Source organism: Camelus dromedarius, chromosome 3 (assembly GCF_036321535.1).
Source record: "Camelus dromedarius isolate mCamDro1 chromosome 3, mCamDro1.pat, whole genome shotgun sequence".
NCBI classification, from domain to species: Eukaryota; Metazoa; Chordata; class Mammalia; order Artiodactyla; family Camelidae; genus Camelus; species Camelus dromedarius.
Window position 1 is genome coordinate 86,371,725 of NC_087438.1, and position 27,937 is coordinate 86,399,661.

At 39.1% G+C, this 27,937-nt stretch overlaps 1 protein-coding gene and 2 long non-coding RNA genes across 6 annotated transcripts in view; 1 reads left to right on the forward strand and 2 right to left on the reverse strand.

Annotated features, from left to right (window-relative positions):
- ZNF608 (zinc finger protein 608) overlaps positions 1–6,002 on the reverse strand; it is a 179,542-nt gene extending 173,540 nt beyond the window's left edge. For 3 of the 4 annotated variants that reach the window (XR_010379655.1, XM_064483621.1, XM_064483626.1), the window contains exons 1-2: positions 5,718–6,002; positions 1,267–2,373 (exon numbers count right to left, since the gene is read on the reverse strand). Coding sequence is in view for 3 of the 4 variants with exons in the window: in XM_064483621.1 (XP_064339691.1) it covers positions 1,267–2,187 (921 nt within the window). In the remaining variant the exon portion in view is untranslated. The remainder of the gene's footprint in view (positions 1–1,266; positions 2,374–5,717) is intronic. The other variant, XM_031448923.2, reaches the window with a different exon arrangement.
- Positions 3,649–26,867, forward strand: LOC135320519 (uncharacterized). The gene is made up of 3 exons (XR_010379688.1): positions 3,649–3,780; positions 23,409–23,646; positions 26,443–26,867. It is a non-coding gene; the product is annotated as an uncharacterized LOC135320519 (long non-coding RNA).
- LOC105089737 (uncharacterized) overlaps positions 11,624–27,937 on the reverse strand; it is a 39,596-nt gene continuing 23,282 nt past the window's right edge. Inside the window, exons 5-6 of the long non-coding RNA XR_837208.3 lie at positions 15,772–15,871; positions 11,624–12,773 (exon numbers count right to left, since the gene is read on the reverse strand). This is a non-coding gene — a long non-coding RNA (uncharacterized LOC105089737). The remainder of the gene's footprint in view (positions 12,774–15,771; positions 15,872–27,937) is intronic.

Genomic DNA, 27,937 nt, shown 5'->3' on the forward strand with positions numbered 1-27,937 from the left:
CAAAACTAAAAAGGTTTAAACAGAGAGCAGTGAGTTACTGTACACAGCAATAATCACCCAAAGACATTTCCCTATTCTGATCAAGTTAGAAATAGCAAAAATCAAATTATTTAATAAGCATATATCCAGACAACTAAGCCACAAACCACATAATAGGAATTTTGCTTCGGCAAGGCACAATCTAAATTTAAGCTAAAGATTAATTTTACAGAAACAACGCTCACTCCCCCAGCTCACTCCCAACCTGCTCCGTGGACAGAACAGTCTTCAGTTCTGGGATGTTACTTAATGCACAAGAAATGCCAGACCAGTAAGTCCTCTGCCTCCAGAACTAAGGAGCACAACACTGGGGGCAATTTTTCAAAGGCAGTGTCTAACTGGACTTTCAATGACAAAGATGGAAAGAAAGGTCCAAAATTCCTAGATCAACACTCCCCAACGTTCAAATGCAACACATATTTCTAGTATCTTTTGGCTATGTCTTCACATTTCAGAACACCAATCCATCAAGTCTATTTCACTTTTCTTACTAACCTTCCAGCTCCCTGGTCAATCTAGAAATCCAAGTGATAACATCACCAGCTAAGAACCAGGCCAGGGAACAAGGAGAGAGTCGTAGCAGCCACCAAAACCATTCCATTCTTTCTACACAGTTAGGAAACCAATGACCCTAGGAAACCAAGGTTTAATTCAGGACCAATAACAGGATGATTATCCTTTGACAGAACTATTTTGGAGAACATCACGAAAAAAATAAATGGGTGGAGGGTACTGCGTAAATTAGAATCCTCGACATACCTCTCCGGGGAGGGAACCTGAACCCTGCACCTAAGGACACATTACCAGAAATACTCCAACGTGAAAATTAAAACAGAAGACATTTCTCCTTAGGAGAGAAACCAGGACAAGAGTTAAGTGGGCACAGGAGCAGGTTGTCTATTAAAAGCACACAGCAACCAGCTTGCCTGGCCAGGAGCCCTTTTGCAGGGTAAAAGGTGCTTAGAACACACAGCCCTCCCACCTGGGGACCCAAACAGGAGCACCACGAGCAGCAGCAGCAGAAGCAAGAGCTAAACACGGCCCCCAGGTCAGCTCACCCATACCCAATGTTCACGGAAAGGATGCACAGAAGAGAAATCTCACAAAGAACCAGAAAGCACGAGTAAGAAGAGTAAGGCACACAGATGCACACCCCCCGACACACACACTCACACAAATGCACACAAAGAGGAAAGCAGGAGATCGAGGAAGGCGACTTTATCCTACCTTCTCAGTTTTCAGTTTCTTGATTCGCCTGTGGCTCTCCTCCTCCTCCTCTTCCTTCTTTACCAACATAGAGTTTCCCATGAGCCCTGAATCCGGGGCACTTTTGCTAACTTCCCCAGCAGCCGCGACGCTGCCACTCCCAGTGCCCCCGCAGTGGAAGGGGCTCGCGCCACCTCCATTGCTCTTGGCCCCAAAGCCATAGAGGTGCCCCCCGGGAGGGGCCTGGCTGCCACTGCCATTCTGGTGGCCCTGAAGCAAGTCGTGCTTGTCCTTCCTGGATTTGCCCGCATCCTTATCCCGCTTGGCGCCTCGGCTGCTCTGGCTTTTACCTGGTTTCTCCTCTTTGCTCTTCCCACAGGCGGCCGCCCCCGCGGTAGCAGCGGAGGTGCCGGTGCTGATACTATTGCTGTTCGGGTTGCCGCCGCCGCCGCCGCCGCCGCCGCCGCCGCTCACACTTTGACCCAGCGCTGAATTCATGCCAGTTGCCTCTCCAGGGCGCCCTTGGACTTCCTGCCTCTTGCCAGTGCCGCTGATCTCGGGAATCCCATACAAGGCAGCAGAAGGCAGAGATTTATTAGCATCCTTAGAAGTTTTACTCCTTTTCACTTTTGATTTGCTGGTCTCTTTGTGTGAATTCCCCTGGGGAGCCGAGGGCTGAACAGAAGCAAATTTTAGGCCATCAGCTAAGGCTGCGGTAGCGCCGGCCCCACTGGAGGCCAGACCTCCACAATCCTTAGAGCTGCTGCTGGTTGTGGTGTTGGTGGGATTATTCATTTCAAATTTCTGTCTGTCCTTCTCCAAATCAGCGTCCAAATCAATTATTAAATTTCCAACCCCGATTTCCCAATCATCACCACTGTCATATGTATCAACCGTATTTGGATCCACACCTTTTCCTGCCGTAGAAATGTTCACTGACATCCTGAAGATGAGCTCTCTAGAATAAAAATCCGATGAACTTTCCTTTGGAGATGAGGGGACATTCGTTTAGCTCCGCTGGGTTTTCTCTTAAAAAAAAAAAAAAAATCTTCTAATCTTCCTCTTCTTTTTCCTGCCCCAGGAATGTGTCCAGGGATTTTACACCCTTCAGTCCAGGTCCACCTTTTCCTGTGAAGGGGGGAAAAGTCGAATATTTCTTGTCTGGGTGTTACCAGAATAAAAAACGATTAATATTGGGGAGTCAGTAAGGGGTACAGGGAAGGAAGGAGAGTAAGGTGGCTCATGTATTGTCTCCACAGTCCAATATCAGGTTTAAAAGAAAATAACCATACCCGAAAAACATACCCACGCCAGTAAGCATCTTACAGTAGCTACAAAAAAGCCCTTTATCAAGAACACAAGGATAATCACTTCTTAAAAGGCATTAAAATATCTTAACGATCTGAGTCAACTCCAGAAAGGTTTTAAAAAAGAGTTAAGGATTTTTTTTTTCTAGAACATACATATAACTCAACCCCAGAAACACAGCCTGAACACTCAGACAAGAGGAAGGAACACGCTTCAAACATCCTTATACATGTCCTAGATCTTGCAGTTTAAAAGACCAGACCCTGGAAGTTCTCAGGCTAGTTTCAGAATGATGTTACTAAATTTTCTTCATTTCTAATTTTATTACTTGTTTTTACAAATTGTCTGGGCAATCTGTTTTTTGTTCCCAGTAAGGAACAGGAAAAAAAAATCCAATAATCTCCCCCCTCCATACAAATATTCCCCTCCTATCCTTTCTTCCCCAACAGTTTATACAATTTTATTTTTGAAATATACACACACGTCTTTAAGAGCATTTCTCTATTTAAAAAAAAAAAGTGTTAAATGAAAGGCTAAATATCTGCCTTTTGAAGAAAAAAAAATCACATCTAAACAATTCTACCGTATTCCCAGGTCACAGACTTGCTCAAGCTGTTAAATATGGTGCTACTGACTGTAAGGGCAACTGATTAAGACATACACTTTAAGTGATCTGCGCCAAGGTGGCCTCAATGACCGCAAATGAGTGTGTGTTTGACAAAGATCAGTTAAAACGGTTTTAAAAGGGATCAGCCCCTTTTTAACAGTTGATTGTCAAGAAAAAATAAATAAATATACATACACACACACACACAGACATTGCTTACCTTTAATCCTTTATCATTTTTTAATTAGGCCAGCAAATCAAAATGCCTTTCCCACTCCACTCGGCAAACAAGCCTGTGCCTCATTTTACTTAAACACCAAATGATCAAGAAGGAAGGAACCAAATAACACATCTCAGCCAGAATAATCACTCGATAACATTATTCCACCTCCCCACCCCCCCTTTTGGCAAACGGATCAGTCCTTTTCTCCTTAAAAAAATGTGTCACTGTACAGCTGGAAGATAATGTTTCACATTCACAACAGAAGCACCAAAGGGTTTTTTTCCCTCTTAACAAGCATCGAGAATAATAGTTTTTAAAAAAGAGAGAGCTTAGAGAAAAAAGTTTTCCCAACTTCTCATTCCGCCTTCAGTTCCAGACTTCAGAGTCACCGTGATCAGTAAGTAATGATCCCATGTAGCAAACCTACAGGCGTCCGCTAGTAACAAGACAGAATGTGCTAACATCGGGATAAATTAGTGAAAGGGAAGAAAGAATAAGAAGAAAGGACTGAAAATCTGGGCTGGATTCCGCCTGTTAGTCGGGAAGTGGCATTTTTCCGCCCGTCCTGACAGATTTGATTTCTTGAACTAACTTAAGAGGAAAGGAGGGGGACGTGGGGGGGGGGGTCAGTTATGGAGTGGGGAAGAGGAGGAGGAAAGGGTGGGATGAGAAAACGAGCTAGAGGAGAAAAAGAAGGGGGGGGGGGGTTAAGCAGATGATTCAGTGAACTGATAAACCAGTTATAACAGCATTCGCTCGGGGCGGGGAGCGGCAGGGTGGGGGAAATAACGGCGTTTAAAATTGGTTCAGTCTTCGAAACCTAAAGGATGTGATGTTTTCCTGTTTTATGTTGTTTCAAGAAAAAGGAACCGAGTTCCTAGTATAGTCCCTGAGGGGGAAAAAAAATCCGCTGTCGCTCAAGCCAATCAGTCATGTGGTAATTCGATAATTAGAGTCAAAAAAAAAAAAGATTTTTTTCTAAGGCGACCTTTTTCAGGACAGTTTTTCCCATTTATAGTCGCGGCAAACGGTGCGTCTCCCTTTTACTTATTTTTCTCTCCTCCTCCTCCCTCAGCCACCCCCTCCTGTGTTTAGTCAGATGGCCCCGGAGCTTGGCTTAGTATTTTTAATTAGCTGGCGTTTGGAAGCTAAAAGCAGTAATGAATTGTTGATGGATTGGAAGTGGAGAGTCGCTTTGCTGGAAATGTCGGGGCTGGGAGAGGGGGATGGGTGAGTTAGCAACAACCAACCATCTAAAAGGAGCGATTTTGTTACAGTGCAAGCCTTTCACATCACGTGAGGATCAAGGGCTCAATTGGTTGTCGTGAGAACAAAAATGGTGACAAGCGTATCAAGAAAATACTGATCTGGTCTTTAAAAAAAAGCTGAAGGTCTCTCCCCTCCCCCTGCACACACTCTCCCCCCACCCCGCCACCCCCCCCCCTTGCAGTGGGAGCAGCTACAAGTTATGAATGTGAAACATTTCTCGCAGATCTAGGCTCTCGGAAGTTCGGAAGGAGTGAAATGTAATGAGCACAAGAGCAAAGCAGATGTTTTAAAGAAACACCTTATAAACCTTTCCTCAACTTATCTCCAATTTGTCGGTTTTCCCAAGGGGCCAGGGATGGGGACGACTAGGCGAGGGGGGAGGGCACGGCCAAGCTACTTGGATTTTAGGGACCCCCACCCCCGTCATGTCTTAAACAAAGAAAAACATTTTGCTAGCTCCCAAGCCAGGTCCTGTAATAAACACACCATTGTTACTATTTGTGGGTTTGTTTGGGTTGGGTGGGGCTTTTTTTTTTCCTTAATGGTGTTTTTGCTGCTTGCTTTTTTAAGGAGGTGGAAAATGGTAATTATAACCATTACATGTAATGGGTGACTATTCCCTTGTTTAATATTAAATTATTGGGCACTAGATGTGACAAGAGACAGAAATCAACTTGTTCTGCCCTTGCCCCCATTTTCCTGGCTCGGTTTGGAAAAGGGTCCTGCCCAGCTAGGATAGGAGAGGGAGGAGTGAGGTGCGCTAGAGAATGGACACTGCATATCAGGATTTGTAACTGTGTCACTTTTATTCTCCTTGGGTTAGAGCCCAAAAGGTAATTTACTCTAAGTTACCCCGAGTGCCCAGTCAAGCTTAATTTGTGTGAAGAAGTTACAAATGCTTCACCCTCCTCTGAATAAAAATTCACCCTTCTTGGGTTGTTGTTCTCAATGCAAAAGCCAAACCCTGTAACTAGTTCCTCATTTCAATGCATAAAACTCGCACATTCCCCTGCATGAAGTCCCCGCTAAGTGCTATATAGAGACACACCACGCAACCGTACTTACGGTCTGTATTGGATCGAGTTGACCTTTTCCTTCTAACTGCATTGAATGTGTTTGGTTGCAGCCGCTTTATTTTGGAAATTATAATCTCTTCAACAAATTTATTATTAAAGAAGATGGACCATCAAATGTCACAGACCGTCCTGTGTATTTTTTATAAAAGCAAAAATTAAAAAAGAAAAGAAAAGAAAAGAAAAATCCCCCTGGTGCACACACACAAGCTTGTTCTGCAACACTGAAATCAGGACTGAAACACAACACACACAGGGGGAGTGGAGCAAAAGGAGCTCTCAGCCTCTATACCTGAAAGGGACTTTTCTTTGTTCCCATTGCCCTTTCTCATCCGGCCAATCAGAGAGCAGCTTTTATGAAACTGGGCTCTCTCATTGGCTAGCTGCTTTCTCTTGGCTACTGTAGGGGGTTGAGATATACACACGTATAAAACACACACTGAGAGCGGGTGGGGGTGCGGTGGGGGGTGGTTGTGGAGACAAAGCGTTTTATTTTCCAACCAGATTGGGGTTGAGGAACCTCCTGCAGTAAGATGGAAAAAAAAAATGGTGCGCCCGTTTCAATTACTACATCATTCACATAAAACACTTATTTATTAAAACAAATCTCAAACAGGCTGCGAGGAGAGGATGTCGGTAAATACAAGTTTGATTGTGTTATCTTGGGGGAAATAATGTATGTGATCGCTCGGTGGCTGAGGGAAGCCAAATGAGCCACTAGCGCGTAGCTTGGAGAGAAGGGAGGCTGGCCGTACGAAGTGTTGTGCTGGCTTCCCTTCCGCGTTGCAAGGATTCGGCAGCGCGAACTCCCAAGACTGATTTTCTGTATTGCAGCTTCTGGCTTTCAACCCTCCCCCACCACTTTACCCTTCTTCCAATTTTTTTTTTTTTCCCTGTGTCTCTCATTTTACTCGCTGATTAAATAAGAAAAATCGATCTACGGGTGAAGGCGGTGGTGGGGAAACAAGTAACCCTTTTGTTTCCAGTCTTCTGGTCCACAAGCAATGAAGTGTGAACGCTGGCAACCATTTAACCACCACTACGTGAAAGGTTCTTCCCTGGAATCAGTAACAAAGCTTTTCCACCTTGTCCTCAGCAGCTCCAAAAATAAAATAAAATAAAATAAGGTCCCAACCAACAATATTAACACCTCGGGCCAGCCTCATTAAAACAAAAATCTATTTAGGGGAGATAAATACACTAGGAAGATTAACTCGTTAAATAGTTCCAGTACTATTATTAAACCAAGCGATTCTGAGAGTTCCCCTTACCCCAAATCTTTAACACTATCGGGGAGAGGCGGGTGTAAAAGTCCTCTGAACCCTGCACGGTGCAATCCACCAAGAACACAAAAATATTTTAGAATTTATTGTAGGACAAATGCCAACCAAGTTAATGAGACTCTGAGGTCACAGGACAAGATAGGTTAATATGAAATAACAAGTTCAGCATTGTCCTGTAACAGCTAATATACTTAAGCTAATGTATTTATATACATTAAGCCTTTAGAGTACTTTTAGTTTTAATTTTTCATCGTTATTTTCCATCACTTTTAGGAGCTGTAGTATGGAAAATTTTAAGTCAAAGGGTACTCTGAATATATTTGAAAGCGTCATGATCCCAAGTTTTAAAGACCCAGTACCACTGGCTTTGTAATTTCCACATGACAATTGCAATTTAAGAATGTGTCTTAACTGAGTCAAATGGACATACATAGTGAATTAGAGCTAGCAGAAGGTAGCTTATGATGTAAATATTCAGCGATGACTTTGCGGATCAATAAAAATATTTATGTCACATGTTTTAAATAATGTCTATTGATTCGTGTTTGAGCTTTCAGTATATTTAGTTCATTTTTTAAAAAATGCCAATTAGTTGTTTCACTACCCAAGATGAACTAGATTTGATGCTGCAAATAGTAATATACAGCAGTTTCCATCCTTCACTGGGGTATATAAACTAGAGGAATGCAGTCTATACTAGTCCTTCCAACTTCCTAAATAGACTGACATTCAAATCAAAGCCACACATTAACAAATAAAATTCTCCTCTATTTTAACTTTGATATTTGTTTTATATTTTTGAATGTACAAATTTTACCATTTGTGTGTGTCCCACTGATAATGGGAGATACACATTAATTTTTAACTTGTCTTCTTTTAGACGAGTGGTCCCTCAAAGGACCAGATCATTCTTAGGCACTTCCTGTGTCCCTGGAGTATCACCTACATTTCAGCCTTTAGAAGCCCCTGGCTATCCCATATGTTATATCAGCTTGGAAAAATCAATGATTAGCTCTTAAAACAACTGGACTTGGAAAGACCTGATAAAGTTCGAAAAGGTAGAAGCGCTCCTCCAACACACTTCCTTGGAAAAAGCAAATCACAGGGTCTGCAGCATAGATTTAGTGTAACTAAAACCAAGTTTGGGCTTCTTAATACTTAAATAATCTAATCTAACCTTAACTTCAACAACTAACCCTAATTCTTAAACCTTTTTAATAAACCCCACTCGGTCAAAGATAGAGGCGTATGACCAATTCAATCACATCTTTAACCCAAACCATTTTTGATAAACTAAAGCATTTTCCTTCCATACCAACATCTCCACCCTCCATTTGCACCCCACCCCCACCTCCTGCCCTCCAAGTTCTGCCAAGAGACTTGAATCAGCAAGAATTGTTATGCTGGCTTTGTGCGTGTTTGTTTTGTTTTGTTTGACAAAGGGGCCAATCAAGAGACAGCAGAGGGCTATCAGCTAATTGATGAATGAAACGAAGATAATTAACTACTGGCTTAGAAAATCAGAGCTACTCCCCTCACAAAATTGGGAAGTTCTACCATATTTCAGAGAAGAAAATGTTATCTTCATCTCTTACCAGAATAACAGGGAGCATACAAGTCCGAGAACTAATGTCTACATGTGTATACTTGACCATACTAGTACACTCTCGTATAATATGCATACTCTGTAATTTCACATTTTAGTGCCTGGCTACTCAGAGATGTGGTAGAGGGGAGGAACTGTCTGGAAAGGAGTCTAGGAGGAGTGAAGGTGTGGGAGGAGCACAAGGATAGTGTAAAGGGAGCAGTTAGAGAATGCTATCCCACCTCCAATAACCACCACCACCAGCTCTGCCCCTGTACATACTGCTTCAATTACTAGGTCATTAAAAGGTCCTGGCACAAGACTTTTACCCCTTTTTAAGGACAGAGAGCTCAATGCTGAGGCGGCCAGAGGCTTCAGGCACTAACAGGAAAACACGGTGGTCTTTCTTCAGTGTCGTTTCCTCTGATTTGTGGTATATTATTAAGGATCAGAAATAACTTCTTGAATTTTTTTTTGGAAGGGAGCCTATACCTGGCTGTGGCTTTTCTAAATCTATGCCAACCTTGACACTAGAGAGTTACTCAAGACCAAGGGGAAAAGCAGAAAGCAAAGTTATAAAAATTAAAACCTACCTGGAAATGGGCTTAATTTATGGGAAAAGGAACTTAATTTGGACATAACGAGAAACCTTCTGGCTGCCCAAGAAGATTGTGAAGAAAGACTCTTTATCTGTCTGGGGTTGTTTATCAACAGACCTGCCTCATTGCTGTGGGGAGGTGACCTGACTGGGTTTTTAGGGAAAATGGAGTTGGTGATTTATTAAGACACCCACACAAACACTAGACCATTCTTCCCTTTACCTAGGAGTAATCTCCTAACTTCCTACCTAGGAAAGGTCTTTCAGAGGAAACTCTCTCTGCCTTTTCATACATGTTTACTAAATCCAATTCAAGTTTCTGTGGAGGATCCATCTCTAGACAATTGTCCCCAAAAAGAGATAAGCAGTGTTCTTGGTCAAACATTGGTCGTTTTTGCAATATCCTGAAGTATCAAAGGACCAAAGTAAAGTGCCAAGAAGCAGATGTCAAGTGGAGAGAGAGGACCCAGCACAGAAATATTTCAGATCCTATGAGGGGTGCCGGGGGGGGGGGGGGCGCTAGGGAAGAAAGACACCTATGGTGTTCACCCTGCCATGGACTCATTGTGGAAGATTCTCAGACATTCTGATATACATTTTGTGAATATAGACATTTACACACATTGTATAATGTTATAACACTAAGCTGTGTTAACTTTTCAGGTCATTTCCTTGCCCTATTAGTTCACATGCCATTTAAGCTCCTTAGAGTGGAACAGAGGGACCCTACATCCAAGGAAGGAGAACAATGTCTATCTATCTCCAAAAATCTTTCTAACATAGTTTTGCTTAAACAAATTGAAATGATATAAAGCACATTTTCCATGCTCCAATTCATGGCTACAATAAATTTAATAATGAAGAAATGTATTGTTAAAGAAGGAGGAGCTTTTCCCTTTATGTACAGGTATCTATCCATTCCTCCTCCCAATCCTCAAGCTGAAAATAATCCCAAAGGAAAAGCAGCAAATCATGTCCCTTTTATGCCATGTAGTCCTAGGGAACCCAGTAAAATATTGCAAAGCAGCACATTCTTCTAAAGGAAAGCATTTGTATACTGCTCACATGGAGAGAACGCGATGTAGGTCAGTGTTAAGTGTCTGAAATTTTACCTCCCCTTGGCCCAGCCCTTACAGTGTGGTGTGTGCTACTATATCTGAACCGATGCCCAAGCAAGGACTGCAGATCAGTTAGCAAAGTAAGGCAATTTTCATCGCATGTAATGAAACCATTTCTGGAAAAGGATTTTTCTTTTATGCCAGTGGAGACCGGGTGCATAATGAAGATCAAAACACAAGCTACATTTTTAAAAAACTACTTATTGGAGATTGCTGTTGTTGGTTTTATTACAATATGTATTTTACAGATTTAGGTAATAGCCCTGATTTTTCAAATCGACCTCTGTTTAGACACGTTTCACTTTGGGCTGTTTCTTGTCTGCAAAATTACAGTCATTTGCACGTTATTACAGTGAGTAGGAGACAGATTGTATTTAGCATTGGGTGGGGGAAGGGTTATTATGGGAAGTGATCTGCTACGGTCAGCACATAATTTCAGCCTGAAGAAAATTGCTTCTGAGTGGCTGGTCTGTTAGCTAGCCAAGGAATGGTCACTGGGAAAGATTGAAAAATACTTCTGCTTAATCTGCATTATGGAATTATTCTCATTTCCAGAAAGATGGTTTGTGGAAAGAATGAATGTAAGACCAACGTTTAAAACGAGGACGTGAAATGTTGTCATTGCTCTATTTGATTGTAAAACAACAACTAAAACAAAACACAAACCAACAAGCAGGAGAGGGCCAAAAGGCAGCAGGGTACAGCTGTGTTCTGCTCCATCTTTCCACCTTGCCTCCCATTTTCCCCTTTCCTCTTGTCATTTTAAAAAATCACTATGACTTAATGACTGTGGATTTTTAGATATGTGTAAACGTTTGTGAGAATAACACCAAATACACAGGTAAATGTATCTTGCTTTCATATAGAATGCAATAAAAAGATTTCCTAATAGAGCTTTCTTTTGGAGATTAGCAGAATCCCCTTAATTGTCAGAGAATTTCATATACTTTTGGTCCTAGGACTTAAGAATTTTCCCACACTTTACAAACTACATTATATTTGTGCATATTTCACAATTATGTGAAAATGAATGACAGATTCATAAAGCAAAGATGATGCTTATCAGAAATCGTAACCCCGGTCAAAACTGTAATTTAAATTAAACCCTTAGGTATCTCCTTGGAAGTCTTAACACACTTGGTTAGAAAAAAATCAGGAGACTTAAGTTTATTTTAAAGAAAAATAAAAGAGTACATTTATACTCAGTTCCTTGGCTGCTGAGTATCACTTTTGTTGTGAACAACTGTGCCTCTTTTGTTTTCAAAACAAGCTTTCCTAAAGGATGAATCACTACAATCATTTGGAGAATATGCAATAAACAACAGAAAGCCAGAAAGTTGTTTTGCTATTTCTCAGCAGAGCATTTCCGTCCCATCCTCAGCTCAGCTGAGCCACCAGTCCACCAGCCAATCATCATTATGGAAATATGGTTCTCAGCCTTCTGATTGGCTGACTCCTGGGCCAGTATGTTCAGGTTTCTCTATAGCTCCACGTGCACTGAAAGCCAGCCTGCTCTATGGACCCTCTCCTTCCAAAAACATTTTAATCACCTTTTTGTTTCTTTTCCTTTCTTTTCTTTCCTTGTGTCTTCCTTTTTCAAGACTCTTAAAATCATCCAGGGAAGAACCTTGGTTTTTTTTTGTTGGTTTGTTTGTTTTGTTTTGCTTTGTTTTTAAGCACATTTAAAATGTAATGATCATATTTGGGATTTGCTACAAATAAAAGTTAAAGTACGGCGACATTTCTTTTAACCATAGTTTCCTTTTTTTTTTTTAAAGATAGCTCACAATATTTTTTTAATCCTTCACTTGTGCTTTGTTTTTTCTTTGGAGGGGCCGGTAATTAGGTTTATTTATCTATTTAATGGAGGTATTGAGGGTTGAACCTAAGACCTCGTGCATGCTAAGCATGCACTCTGCCACTGAGCTATACTGTCCCCACTCTTCTAATGCTATTGCAACGTTTTCTGTGTCTGTGGGTTCTTGTGGTGTTTCCTTTGATTTTAGAGGAATTCCCACAAAAGTTAAATTAACAAATTGTTCTGACATGTGCTTTAATTTTTACATCTTAAACACTATCCCAACTAGAATTTTTTCCTCTGAGATTTAAAAAACTTAAAATATGAAATTAAAACACTTCTAGTTTAATACTGAAAAGTAGTCATGTCAAACCACTTCTAGGAGCAAAGGAGAAAAAATATATTTATTCATAATTAAGGCATCTTATCTATAATTTTTTAAATTGTTTAAAATTTACATGGTTATCCCCCCCAAATCCATGAATGCCATAAGCATACACAACTTTTTCAAACTTAAAATAGGGTTCTAATTTAAGATAGCGAATAATAATAGGAAATATATCTGTGACCTACCATGTTCCAGAAATCTCTTCTTAATTCTTCATATGTGTTGATTCATTTAATCTTCATAGCTGCCCCCTGAGGTGTCATCATCAGATGAGGAAACTGAGACAGAGAAAAAATAAGCTTTTTCAAGTAGCAAAGCCAAATCTTGGGGGAGCCAAGATTTAATGTAGGAAGCCCAGCCTGAGTGTGGATGCTTAACCACTGCCCTTGACTGCCACCAAAACATGGCTCCAGACAACAGTGAATGTAAAATATTTTAAAAATTACTATAATGGGTAGCAGAGTGAGGTTAAAAATGACATTACTGCTCATTTTTGAGACTAGCAATATATATATACACTGGATCATAATATTCTTTATGTAATACACACATATATATTTGGGAATTTCTCTAATAAAAGTGAAAGAAATAAATCTACTAGGTCTTAGAGAAGGAAGAGCTATTCAGAAACACAATTTATTCCTTGGCCTTGGAACATTTTTGGCGTTAACCCAATAGGGTAAAATTGTCTCAAAGGATAATGCTGTGTATACAAACAAGCAGCAGATTATACTTGCTTCCTACCATTTGTTTACTCACTGTTTTGTTTGTTTGTTTGTTTTAGGTCAAATTCACTTGCTGGGCCATATATGGTAAAAATCTGTAATGTTCTATTTATATTTTCAATATGCACTTGGGAGACTATTTGAACTCTTTGTAACTTTCTATATAAACTATATTTCAATAAGGAAGGAAAAAAATAAATCCCATATAGAAATATACTCAATAGAAATTAAGAAATGAAGATTTAATATTTCATTACAAGTATATTACACACTGGGAGAAAGAAAAACTTTGGTAATTTAGATTTCTTCAGTGCATGTTTTCTATCTTATTCAAAGAAATTGAGTTGTAGAAATGAAGCCAACAGTTCAGACACAGAATTAAATTCTTTAAATAAAATAGCAAATATAGTGAAAGACGCTATATATAAGCCACATTGAACAGAATTAGACTAAATGAAGGGAAAAATGTTTAATCTTTTCACAAAGAAGGCTATGACACTGAGATTAAAAAGAGCACTGAAGAAGATGAAATCATGGTAACAGCTACTATTCTTAACAAATAGGGTATAATTTTGTGAAATAATGAGATTATAACACAAGGAGTCACTGATAAAACTGTTATAGCAGAAATTGGATAAATCATTAAATATAATGAGATTTAACTATCACTGTGAGAGAAATGATATGTAATTAGAAAAAGGAACAGAATATAAAAAGAAAGCAATGTTTCTATCTACGGTTCCACATTACTGAAAGTCCAGTGATAAAAGAGGAAAGTATTTCTGAGTCTATTAATAAATTATGGACACAATTATCATTAATTATAATAACAACAGTCCTCTCAAATCCAAACTCATGTCCTATCAACCTTTAATTTTACTTAACAAACACCTGTATAGCACTTACTCTGGGAAAGGCACTGTGCTAAGCATTTTACAAATATTAACTCATTTCCTGTGATTCAGCTTGGGATATTCATTCAACAAACTTCTATTGTGTTATACAGGTTCACAGAAGATACAAAGAGGAATAATACATCATCTCTGTTCTAGAGATGCTTCAGATTTCATAGCTGAGATAAGACACTTGCCAAACTCCAGAAAGGACTTAGTTTAGGATAGTAAGTACAAGAAGCATTCCTTTGGAGAAGAAGAGCTAGTGTTATGTAAGGAATGAGCATAGGCCCTAGGGCAGAAGGAGGTCAGACTGTGGTCCCACAGTAGGACGGAGGTGGAGGGAAGACCACACCAGGAAAAGGAGACACAATGAGCACAGATGGAGAGGCAAAAAGAACAGAACAGCAGTGCTAGTCCAGCTCCGTTAGGTCACAGGGACCCTGAGGGGGAGGAATGGAGGTCGGGCTTGAGGTTGCAGCCTTACTTTAGATGGGGCCATTATGAACCCACACAGAGGTGTTCTGGTGAGGGAGCAATGGAAGCTGGCATCCAGCTCATGCTTTGCTCACCAAGCTAGGTGCCCTGGCACTGAACTGCATCAGCCTGAGAAAGGGCGGCCTTTTATAATGTATAAAAGGGTGCTCTCAGCCAGACTGGACTGGAGGACAGCCTTTATCCCCTATGAAGAAGAGTTTAAATTTATCACAAGGCAATGAATGACCTAGCTTTAGTACACCTATGGAAAACTCTTGAAACTCCTATAAGTTAATTTACAGTCATATTTATATATATAAAGAAAAGGTAGTCAGAAAAGGACCAGAAACTAATAAATGAATTATATCATCCATCATCCATGATGCCTGGCAGAGTTCTTGGAATCAAATGTTCAAAAAATTTTGTTAATTTAATAAACTTATATCGAACTTCTACATGGGGGACAGTAGAAAAGATTCCCCCAAAATGTAGGGGATCATAATGGTTAATGAGCAGCTCAAGGTGTCTTGAAATAATATTCAAGTCAACAAGTATATTTAGTGGACAAATGACAACAATAAATATGCAATAAGCCAACTCTGAACTTAAAAGCTCTCAACTTAGAAAGTACAATTTCTACAGGAACCTACTACAGCCAAATTAAATAAACTAACCAGAGCAGGGAGAGGTCTTTATGAATGAAAACCTGTTGAATGATAGCTCTTTATGAATGAAAACATGTCGATTGAAGCCAAAGTTAATGTCAACAAACAGAACATAGGGTCAAAAATGGTCTCCCTGGAGAACACCAACATTGAAATTTGCAGCAGAAAATGTAACTGTTTGAATGATGAATGAGTGAGCAGAGAGATTAAAAAAAAAACACAAAAAACCAACAGGTCAGGGATACATCTGAGAAGGAGAGCATTATCAACAATTCCAAATGCATGAGGGTAATCAAGTTAGTGTGAGACTGAAAAAGCCTCCATTGGTTTTTACTAGGGGGAAAGACTTAGTGATCATAGAAAGAGCAACATAAGCAAAATGGTAGCAAAAACCAGCGGGTTCAGGACAGAAATAGAGGGGAGCAAATGGAAAGATCGAATGAAGCCCACTCTTTTTAGAAGCTTGCTGTTGAAAAGGAATAGAGAAGGGTAGTTTGAAGAAATTAATGAACTTACCCCGCACTTCTATACATGAGTAGACTTCTACGTGTGGGAGGAGACTTTTACTGTTGTTAATGTGAAACAGCTTTCAACATCCATTTTGAGAGAAAGGCATCTGTAGAGAGAGGAGTTAGGGTTTTAGAGGTTCACTGATGGACACAAATCCTAGCTGAGAAAGGAGGGACAGGGAGGAAGACCACTCAGTTGTGTCAACAGTAAGACCATCCATTATGTACAAATATTTCTAGCACAGAAAACTCAAAGTGGAGGGAGTAAGTAGAGACTTGGGGAGCTGCTTGAACAAGGTGACTGCCCCTCGTGCAGCAGCAGCATAAGGACATCAGTGGAACCCAGGACAGTCCTAGCAGGCAGTAGATGTCAAATAGCTCATGGACCAGAGGCTGAGATGATTAGAATTTTTTATTCAGACACCTAGAGCTGTTAATAATTCAGTATATCCAGAAAAATCTTGGGATAGTAGAACAGATTTATCTTGTCAAAGTACAAAACATTTAATGAGTGTATCATTGTAAATAGGTTTCCCCGTTTCTTAACAGGGTTTAGAGGATAAAAATAAGAAGGAACTTTGGGGCTTTTCTCTATGGTCCAACTTTACATCCCACTGGGTCACATGTGTCTAAGGTAAAAGGCTTCTGTACTTAGAGCTATCTGTAAGCCCAAAGTGAATGTTTGTCATTGATCCATATTTCAGGCACTGGCTTCAATACAAAATGCAGATGCTCTCATCAAATCTCACTGGTTTATTTTGTAACATTATTTTATGCATTTACTTAAATATCATTTATTAAATACCACTTATATTGCAGACACTGTGATAGAGTTGATGATACAAAAAATAAACTTATTGGGTCATTCTTGAAAAGGACCCATTTTTTATATTTTATTTTCAAAATTTCTTAAAAAGTTGGATGGTCACTTAGGGATGAACCTAATTCTACAAAGTCATTAACCTCTACATTCTAGAAATGAGGAACCAAGTAATGGACTCCCTATATTCCTTAGCAGAGGCATAGGTCAGTATTAGAAAACAGGGCCCAGGATTTACAGTTCTAGCACCGAGGTAGTTAGAACCCCAGGTCACAAACAAAACTTCCAAGATGAGACTGTTTCAAGAAGAAAATAAAGCAAAAATAATCTGCAACCTTAGCAGCCATCTCAGAAAATTTATTTAAATTCAATAGAATAAATTCGAAGTAAGAAAGAAGTTCCTAGGATAATAAATATCATTTTGTTGCCAATAGAATCAAACTGTATCTAAAGATGATTATACAAAATATTCTAAAAATATTTCCCAAAACATTCAAAGATGTTCTGATGGAAAAAAATCATTGGGACTGGTATATCATTTTTAAGAAAAATCAGAAAAGATTTATAGGCGTCGTAAAATACTGTAGCTCAGGAAAAAATATAAAAAGGAAAAAATGTGGGTACTGGATATGCGTATAATATCTGATAACAGTATTAAAATTATTAAATGAATTAGCAGTGGAAAAATAGGTTACCTAGCATTTCTCAGATCTTTAAATATGTATTGTCTGTTTCTCCATTTGAAAAGTTGAGTATACAGGGTCTATTTAAAAAAAAATTCTATTGAGATAGAATTTATGTACCATAAGACTCACCCATTTTAAGTGTAAAATTCAATGAATTTTAGTATATTTACAGAATTTTTCAACCATCACATCTAATTTTAGAATAGCCCCAACATCCTTAAAAAGAAATCTTATGCCTATTTACCATCACTAACGGGGCTTTTAATAATAATTTTGGAAACAACATTTAATGGTTTGGTACTCTACAAAATGGTATTCACATAAAAATTATGATTGGAAAATGAGTTTGATATTTCAGCATATGACCATCCCTATCTAAAATATTCACTTTTGGAAACATCTGGATAATCCTTTATAGAACTTGATATGAGAAGTTCCAGACATGATAAAGTGAAATCTTGATGCATATTTCATAATAACTGTCAGTTATCTTTTTTTAGCCACTCAGCTCTGAATTTACCCTTTTTGCCCACTTGGTAAAAGTAGATCTGAGCCTTTAAATAGATTTTCTTGCCAGCTGGCACAATGTTAAATTTTGTTAGTAGAGGGCACTGGAGAGACACTGCAGAAGGGAAGGGTTTTGCATCCTGGTTCTAGTATCATCACTTGGCAGGTTCGTGCAGCATGGATGGCTTCTCCAGCACCAAGCTCCGCAGCATACACTGGTCCTGCAGTACACAGTGACCAGCAACTTCCCCTGGCAGCCCGGTACTCATATCATAGCTAAATGCCTCTTATGAGATACTTTCCTGTGCACAGCTTTCTCCAACACCTTAGGGTGCAGATTTCCTGCAAGTTCTGCTAGCAGGGCTCCACAAAGACTTCTTTGCCATCCAGTGAGCCAAGGCCATGTTGTCTCCAAAAGATCTGGGTTTCAGCTCTGAGTGTGAGGGACCAGAGAACTCTTCCTTGGGTGTTTTCTCTCAGCACCAGGGAGAGTAGCTACACTATATTGTATTATTTCTGATATTATATTATATATCTTTTATTCTTACATTCATTAAAGTTCTCTTAAGTTCTTACTAGCCAGTCCCTCATTACTAAAATCCCATTATACTGAATAACTATTTATATTAAAATTTCCCTGCTCAAATTACTACTAGGTTTCCCTCCCTGATTAGAGGCAGAGTGATATAAAAATATATTGTGAGCCAGAAATATGTTTTTTTTTAAAAAAAAGCATTCCTTTTTCAAAAGACAGTTTACTTTAACATCTACTTACTATAGACCAATAAGTGTATGTAATACCTAGAAAGCTATGTCTCAGTTTAGAAGAGGATCTATACAAATTCTGGACAAAAAAAAAAAGTCATAATGCTGAGTTGTGGTAGACCTGACACTGGATCAGAACTGACGTAGACCTGAGAATCTATTGATAATTTCAGCCACTGTTCTAATTATCTACAGCTATGTAACAAGCAACTCTCAAACTTAGGGCCTTAAAATAACAACCAATCTATTTCAATGGTTTTGAGGGTCAGTAATAAGAGCAGGCCTTGCTGATAAATCTTTCTGTTCCATGTGGTACCAAAAGAGGCTACTTGGTGGCACTCAGTTGGAGCCTGGGCTAGCCTAGAGGGTCCTAGACAGCTTCACTCACATTTCTTGCACCTTGAGGAGATACCTGGAGGGCTGAGCTCAGCTGGGACTGTTGATCTAAACACCTACTCCTGGCCATTCCAAGATGGCAGCTTCAGGATAGTCAAACTCCTTACATGACACCTCAGAGCTCCAAGAGTGAGTCTTCTAGTGAATGCGGTAATAGCTTCCCGGAATTTTAAGATTTAACCTTAGAAGGCACCTAACTCGCTTCTCTGGTCACTAACTATCCTGCTTTGTCTAGTTCTGAAGAGTTTCTTGGGGGCTTTCCAGTGCTAAAACCCAGAGAGTCCTGGGAAACCTAGAAGAGTTGGCTGCCCTCGTGCCAAACTGTCTCAGTCCAAGCAGTCACAGGCCCACTCAGATTCACAGGGAGGGAACAGAGATCCATCTGGGGGAGGGGGGTCTCTGAGAGAGTGTCCAAAAATTTGAAACTATGTCTTTAAAAACACCCAGCCAGTTAATCTCTCTAAGGCTCAATTTCCTTACTTAAAAGAAATAAGAGATCTGTAGAAAGCAGCTTCTAAACTTTGATTCTATCAATGGGAGACAGAAAAGATGTCAAAAAGGCTGGCTGGGCTACAACAAACTCACTGTGCATTTTGGTTGCAAATACATTACTGTATTCAAAGAGAATCTCACATCACTTTTTTTCTGATTTACTTGTTAAACTTCACAATGTGTGTACTTACGGCTGTTTTTTAAATGAATCTTGCTTAGCAAACCTGAAACTCTTCTGTCAAGACTCTTATTTGTCTCTAATTCTGAGAATTTGTCTTGCTTCTGTTCTTTCTTCCGTTATCTCTGTTCCACCTATCTGGGAGTCTTAGTGAATAAATGCTAAACCTTCTGGCTGTATCTTCTGTATTTCTTAACTATCTTCTCATACTTTCCATGTTTTGGTCTGGATTAGTTTGCCAGGCCTGCCATAATAAAATACCACAGACAGGATGGCTTAAACTACAGAACTTTGTTTTCTCACAATTCTGGAGACTGGAAGATCAAGGCCGCTCTCCTTGGCTTGCAGATGGCTGCCATCTTGCTGTGTCCTCCCATGGCCTCTCCTCTGTGGGCAGGCATCCCTGGTATGTCTTTGTGTGTGCTCAAATTTCCTCTTATTATAAGGACACCAGTCAGACTTCACTAAGGCCCACTCATATGACCTAATTTAACTTTAATTTCCTCTTTAAAGGCGATATCTCCAAACATAGTCATATTCTGACTATGTGACTGGTTCGGTCTTTTGACATATGAATTTGGGGGGAAACACATTTCAGCCCATCACACTGTCCTTTTGTCCTGCATTCTGGTAGAGATACTGGGATCAATGTCTCTGCTCCTTGATTGGATCATATCATATCCATTCTACTACTTCTCTTATCGAGGATTTTTATTTCAATAATCATAACATTTTATTGAAGTACAGTTGGTTTAAAATATGTTATTAGTTTCAGGTGTACAGCAGTGATTTGGTATTTCTGCAGATTATACTCCATTATGTTATAACAAGCTAACAGCTATAAATTCCCTGTACTACACAGTACATCCTTGTTGCTTATCTATTTTATATATAGTAGTCTGCATCTGTTAATCCCTAAATTGTCGCTACTTTGTCCCTCCCCCCTCAATAATCCTAATTTTCACTTCTGAAAATTTTAATGTTCCTTTTTCCTATCAGCCTATTCTTTCACGAATATGCTCTTGAATTTTTCACAATACTAATTTTTTTTCTAGTTTAAACACACAATTCTATTATTTGAGACTTTTCCCCCAGGATTTCATTCTTCTGTTTCCTGAATTCAAGGCCTCTTTTTCAAAATGTTTTCCTTCAAATATCTGGTGCTATCACGCCCTCTGGGAAGGAAGAATATACTCCTGGCTTCTCCTCTGGGCTGAAAGCTCCTCTTGGCATTCGTAAGCTACCTGAGGTGCTGTCTCGGGGGCAAACCTGTAAGAACACCCACTTCAGGGACCCCTCTTCAAGGTTTTATTCTTTTTTATATTATTTTAGTTTTTTAGATTCCAAGATTTTATTCTAGTAGCAAGTACTACATAAAAAGAAAGGCCCGCTGTTGAAGCCCGCATACACCCCGCCCCCAAACCCCCAACTCAGCAGACCTTGTGTTACGCAGGGCTTCCTCTCCGACGTGGACTCACATGCTAGAGGGCTTCACTTCAGTTTCTTGTTTTGTTTCAAAAGCAACGAGGGTAATAATCTGTTTCCTGCGGTTCATCGATGTGGCAAAGGAGCAAGGAGTTGCACCCTGTTCGTGCAGCTTTTTCCAAAGTGGTTCTTCAGGTGCCCTGAGGCTCATGCTGGGACTCCGCACGACCTTTAACCTGGCAGGTCATTGATGGGATTACTGCTTCCACCTCTGCAGTAGCTTTCTTCTTGCCACTGATTTCTAGTTTTCAGGAATTTCTCAAACTCTACGGTCCTCTCATGGCAACCCATGTTGTTTTGCAGCCCTTGTAAATAAGGCAATTTTCTATCATTTCAATGGAGTTTAGGGTGTAAGGGGAGTTATATAGTATATTTAGGCCACTATCTTGGTATAATCTCTGTTGAGTTTTAAATTGAAGAAATAAAAATAATCATGCTCATCTTAAATAGCTTTAAAAAAAAGAGGATACAATACATAATGTATATAAAGTAAAAAGGCATAAGCTTCCTGTCACTCTACCAGACTCCCTACTCTGGTAGAAATTTCTCCCCGTAGTTTACTAGGTACCTTTCCATAACTTTTTCCCATGCACTTACAAGCATGTACATGATATGTAGTTTTGTCCTTGCCAAACCTGGAATTGCACTATTCCAATTTTTCTGCAACTACTTTTTCATTTAAGAATAAATGATTAAAAAAAGAATAAATGATAAATATCTTATGTCAGTACATATAAATTATCTCATTCTTTTTACGGCTGCATAATATCTTTTGGATGGAAACACTGTAATTTATTATGTCATCTCCAGTTGACGGATTCCATGGACTGATATTTATGTCCTCCCCCACCCAGATTCATATGCTGAAATCCTAATGCCCAATGTGACTGTATTGGAGCTGGGGTCTATGGGAGGTGATTAGGTCATAAGGCTGGAGCCCTCATGAATGGGATTAGTGCCCTTATAAAAGAAATCCTGGAGAGCCAGCTCGCCCTTCCGCCAGGTCAGTTACAGTAAGGACAGCCACCATGGTGGAAGTGCTTCATTGAGGAAGTGGGCTCTCACCACTGGTGGCACCTTGATCTTGGACTACTAGTCTCCAGGACTGTGGAATATAAACTTCTCTTGTTTACAAACCACCCAGTCTGTGATATTTTGTTATGGAAGCCTGAACAGACTAATTATGGATACTTAGGTCGTTTTCAAAAAGCTTATGGTTTGATTTCAACACTTCAAAGAGTTATTAAGGTATTATATGAGTTGGGAGTATCAAACAACATTTTATACCCCTATAGAAAATATTCTTAAACCATTGTTAAATGTGCAAAATAAAGGTTATTCCAGGAAGAGTCATTTAGTTGTCTCTTTCATGCTTAGGATTCAAATCATTAGACAGAAAAAAACTAAGTAACAGTGGCCATGGCTGAGCATGAAAGCAAACATCTCATCAAATATTTGCTTTACATGGGTCATTTGAAGTTCTATCAACTCTGAACACATTGCCTTAAACTGCTGGAAATCCAAAAATAGTTATGCTACTGCTCTCCTTATTGTTCCTTTTTCATCCCATATCAGTTTACTTCTGTGAGACTTTCTGTCCTAATATTTATTTAAGTGCTCTCTGTGTGCCAGGCATTGTACTAAACCTTTAGCCAGAGTATTTCATTTAACCCATAACCAACCCAGAAAAGTAACTGTTAGCTGTGTGATCTTGTGCAAGTAATATAAGTTCTCTGAGCCTTGGCTTCCTTGTAAACAAAATAAGGACCATCTTCTAGTATTAAATAATTTAACAAACATTTATTGAGCTCTTACTACATGTCAGGCATCCTAACTCTGGCAAAGTTATTTGGAGGATTAAATGAAATAATGAGTGTCACATAATACTTGGTACAAAATAGGCATTCAAATGGCAACTCCTATTATTGTAGCTAGGAAGACACCAAACTTGAATCTGAACCAGGTCTAGAGTCCAAAGCCCCTCCTCCCCACCTTTCTGTGATTCTGTGCTATCTTCCTAAAACCAACATCATATGACTGTACCTATAATGCACTATTCCTTTCACTGGTTTCCATAATCCAAATCATACAATTCTTCCAAGGTTAAAAAGTGAGTCTAAACCCACCATGGTTTCTAGTTCAAATAATGTGTGACTTCTCTGATTTCACTATTTCTTTGCAGTGTGTATTACACGGTCCAGTTTTCTGTAGGTTGTCATATATTTTTTCTCTAGTTCCTTCTTTAATATACCTTGTCTTTCAATACTTCAAGGGGACATATGGTACTTTCTACTCTTTTTATGTTTCTTTTACAGGGTTTAAGCTGTGACTAGACAGGTAGTCAACTGAGCAGGAAACAAATGAAATCTGATTTTACAAAATCTGCAAACCAAAAGCAATGGAAGGACAACTACTATGATAGAAGGATTCACTAGTGTGAAAGGGGTGAGTGATGGAAGATTGAAGATGGGACAACATTTTAAAACATCTAGGCTTTTGAAGATGAAAGAGATGAATACCAAGGCCCTTGGTGTTACAGTAATAAAACTGAAGGTGAGTGGAAGTCGGCGAGAGTAAACATCTCACCTAACAGTTCATTCAGGGTTGTAAACAGAATGAACTTCACAGTTCAAATGGTAAGTATTTTTCTCTGCTTCCCTTATCGGTCATGCTACCCACTCTTCACAAGAATCCTAGCATTTGCTTATTATTTTTAGCTGATTATGAGATGATTTCCACACTAAGATCCAGACCAGAGGAGGTAATAGGGCAATAAAGCCAAGCACAGCAAGAATTTTTATTATCTCCAGCAACACATCGCATCTAAAACGGAAAACTGGAAATAACCTGTATCAGCTTTTCACATGAATATAAATACATATGTGTGTATATCTATGTGTGTGTGTGTGCCTATATATACGTATTTACATTTTATATAATAATTCCTTGACTAATTCTGCACAAATAAAGCGATGTGGTTGGTGGGTAGGAGAGATCCCTTACAGCAGCAGAGGGCTTGATGATTAGCACTTAGTGAGATAAACAAGCTGGCTGTGAATGGGGACAGGCACCATGGAAAGAACCCTGAATTCAGTGTTAGGACCCCGCGTTCCTGTCCTAGATGTCACTAATCAACTGTGGTGCCTAGGGCAAGCCACTTAAGTTTTCTGCTGTGCCCTAGTTTTTCTTGTTATAAATTGGGACAATGAGGCTTGCTCTACTTACCTCATTAGTTTGTGAGGGTCATAGGAGTTAATATGTATGAATGTACTTTGAAAACATAAAGCCAGCTATAAAAGCAATGCATTTTCATTTTATATGTTGACTAGTGAAACTATCAAGTAAGCCTGTAGTTGGATGATACCCCATCTTGACTGCTATGGGTCATACAAACAGGTATAATAAATGTACTAACATTATATACTGAAATTGCATTTCCAGTATGAATTGACAGAGGAGTCAAATCAGTTCTATACATATCAGCCTAAGAGTATGTCAGAAACTGATATTAGAAACTGATAGCTATAGGAGATGTTGCAATGAGAACGTAATAGCAAATGTTCAATCTGGATCAGTTAGTTTAATATTTGATAAAACAATAGTGAGGTTGAATGTTTTGCTATAGTAGAAATTATTTGAAAATCTAACCTGAGCAAGTATGGAAGTAAAGAATATATTACATAATTAGAATCAAATCTTTTTAGCCGGAAAAGACCTTACGGAATATTCTACTCCGACTCCCTTAATTTTGCAGCTGAAAACACTGCAACTAAGCTTATGTATGTTTTGCCCAAGACCACACATTTGAGGTAGCAGCATGACTGTTCTAATATTTCAGTTACTCAGAGCTATCTTTGAAACCATTTTTTAAGTCCAAAGTAGAGACTGACTCATGGTGGTGGCTGGGTTAAAAATCTGGGATTCCAGAAATGGGCAAGATGGATAATGCTGGTGGTGTTGGGTTAGGAGACGAAATGAAGTTCATGGACAGCCATAAATAAAGGCAGATGTGTTGAATGATCCATTCCAATGAAAGAGCAGAAGTGGGTCCAACAAATTCTAAAGGCTATCTGGAGGGAGACCTTGAACTGGAGATAATGTAGACAGAAGGAATAGATTTGAGAAGTTAAGACTAGCTAACCAAACTTGGCTTGGGAATAACAGAAAAAGAGAATAATGATACTTCTATTACTTAGCGCTTATAGCTAACTTTTATTGAGTACTACATGCCAAGCATGGAGCTAGGTGTTTTACATAATCCTCTCTTTAAAGTCTCACTCACACACAAAATGGAGATGGAGCTATTATCCCATTTGGGGAGGAGGAAATGGAGGCATGGTGGGAGACTTGGAGCTTGGCTCATAAAAGTCCAAAGTTCACATGCTCAACCACTGACCTTCAAAGACGGGAGCAAGAGTAAGAGGACTGGGTTTAGCAAGACCAATCCTTGATTCAGAGACTAGTTGGTACGGGTGCAGTGCATGAATTCCACAAACTATCAATGAATCTAAATACAATTAACTACTCAGACCCTACATCTAAACTTCGTTTCAAAATTAAAACCTCTCATTAGTATCCTGCACTGATTCTGTGTCACTTATTTGCATGTGATTTTTCATTCTAGTGTAGATATGATAAGGTCGACGTAGAGAGTCACTGGATATTGGCTTGCAATTAATTCCAGTGAATTGATGTTTATACCAAACAATAATCAAAATAAAGTAATCAGGTCATTTCCATACTAGTTAAATATTTATAGAATTACAGAATCAGAAATCTATTCAATGTTGATGTATCTGTTTAGAAGAAGCTATGTCTGGACACTCACCATATTACTAACACTCACTCATTCATTCATTCAACAAATATTATTGTGTACGCATCAGGTGCCAAGCTCTATTATAGACAAAAGATATAGATACGGGTTATATATACCAAAGTCCCTGCTGTCATGGAGTTTATATTCTAGTGAAACTGAGAAATAATAAGGAAGTAAACAGGTAAATACAAATGCTCACTTCAGATAGTAAGAAATACTATGAAGAAAATATTAGAAGACAAAATGAGGGAACATGATGGAGGCAGGAAGAACTGTACCTCTGACTGCTCCCAGTCCTTCATTAAAATCCATGAAGAGCTCCTTTCCTAAAAGTAGACCACTTCTCTGAATTGGGTTTAAAATAAGCACCCCAAATATGCTTTTCTTAAAGGGAATATTAACTAAGCACTGCCCAACTAAAATAGGGCCAGCCCCAGAAACATCATGTCCTGGTTCTGTGTGGCCAAGGGACCCAAAGGAGGAGGGCTTGCTGGACATCTCTGACTCCATTGCTGGCTTTTTGCTTTCAGGGTAACACAAAGCTGGGATTCCAGTCAGCTGTTAAAGACTGAAGAAGTAACTGACTACTGTGGTCTCGCTAGTTCACCAATAAAGGCACAGGATATCATTTTCCTGTGTTTTCTCATATCCATTGGTAAAATTAGGCTAAGTTAATAATAAAAACTGGCATTCAGAAGTTATCAAGAAACTCCCAACATTGGCTGGATCATTTTCATAATGTTGCTATTTCATTTTCATAAATCAAGAGGCTCCAATTGGGAAATAATGCATGTGATGCTTTATCATGTAAAAGCAAACCATCGCTGAAATTCTTCAGAAGCATAAAGCTATGGAAATGTGGAGCTCTAACCATATAGGTCCACGTGTCTGTCTATACGGTTAAAAGCAAATAATGAATGCAAACTTTATGACTTTATTTGAGAAAACCCACAATAAAAATATGGCTCAAGATACTGTTTTCATGAAAAGAAATTCTTTAAAAAATCCACAGTTTAGGGGAATAAGACGGAGGTGGGGAGAGAAACTGTGAGGTAGAAAGAAGGGAGAATTCTAAGAGTTACCATATGATTCAGCAATCCCACTCTTGGGCGTATATCCAGAGGAAACTCTAATTCAAAAAGACACATGCACCCCAATGTTCATAGCAGCACTATTTACAAGAGCCAAGATATGGAAACAACCTAAATGTCTATCAACAGATAACTGGAAAAAGAAGATGTGGTGTATATATATATATATATACACACACATACATATATGTGTGTGTGTGTGTGTGTGTGTGTGTGTGTGTGTGTGTGTGTGTGTGTGTGTGTGATGGAATATTATTCAGCCATAAAAAAGAACGAAATAATGCCATTTGCAGCAACATGGATAGATCTGGAGATCATCATTCTAAGTGAAGTAAGCCAGAAAGAGAAAGAAAAATACCATATGATATCACTTATATGTGAAATCTAAAATGACATAAATGGACTTATTTACAAAACAGAGACAGACTCACAGACATAGAAAACAAACGTATGGTCACCAGTGGGGGAAGAGGGGAGGGATAAATTGGGAGTTTGAGATTTGCAGATACAAACTACTCTTGTAAAACAAAGAACAAGGTCCTACTGTATAGCACAGGGAACTATATTTAATATCCTGTAATAACCTATAATAAAAAGAATATGAAAAGGAATACACACACACACACACACATATAACAGAATCACTAGGCTGTATACCAGAAACTAACACAACATTGTAAATCGACTATACTTCAGTTAAAAATTTTTTTAAAAAAGGGAGAACTGTAAAGAGGAATAAAGTCAGCAAAAAGCGGGGACTGCTAGGAAGAGAAACTGATTGTTCCAACAGGGTCTTGACCACGTACATATACATCTCCTACAGTAAGAAGTCTCTGTATCAGATTTACAGGGAAACCCTGACAGGTGCCACAGTCTTCAATGGAAGCTGCTCCTCCTACTCACAAAAACAGAACCAGCAAGAAGAGTCCGCTTT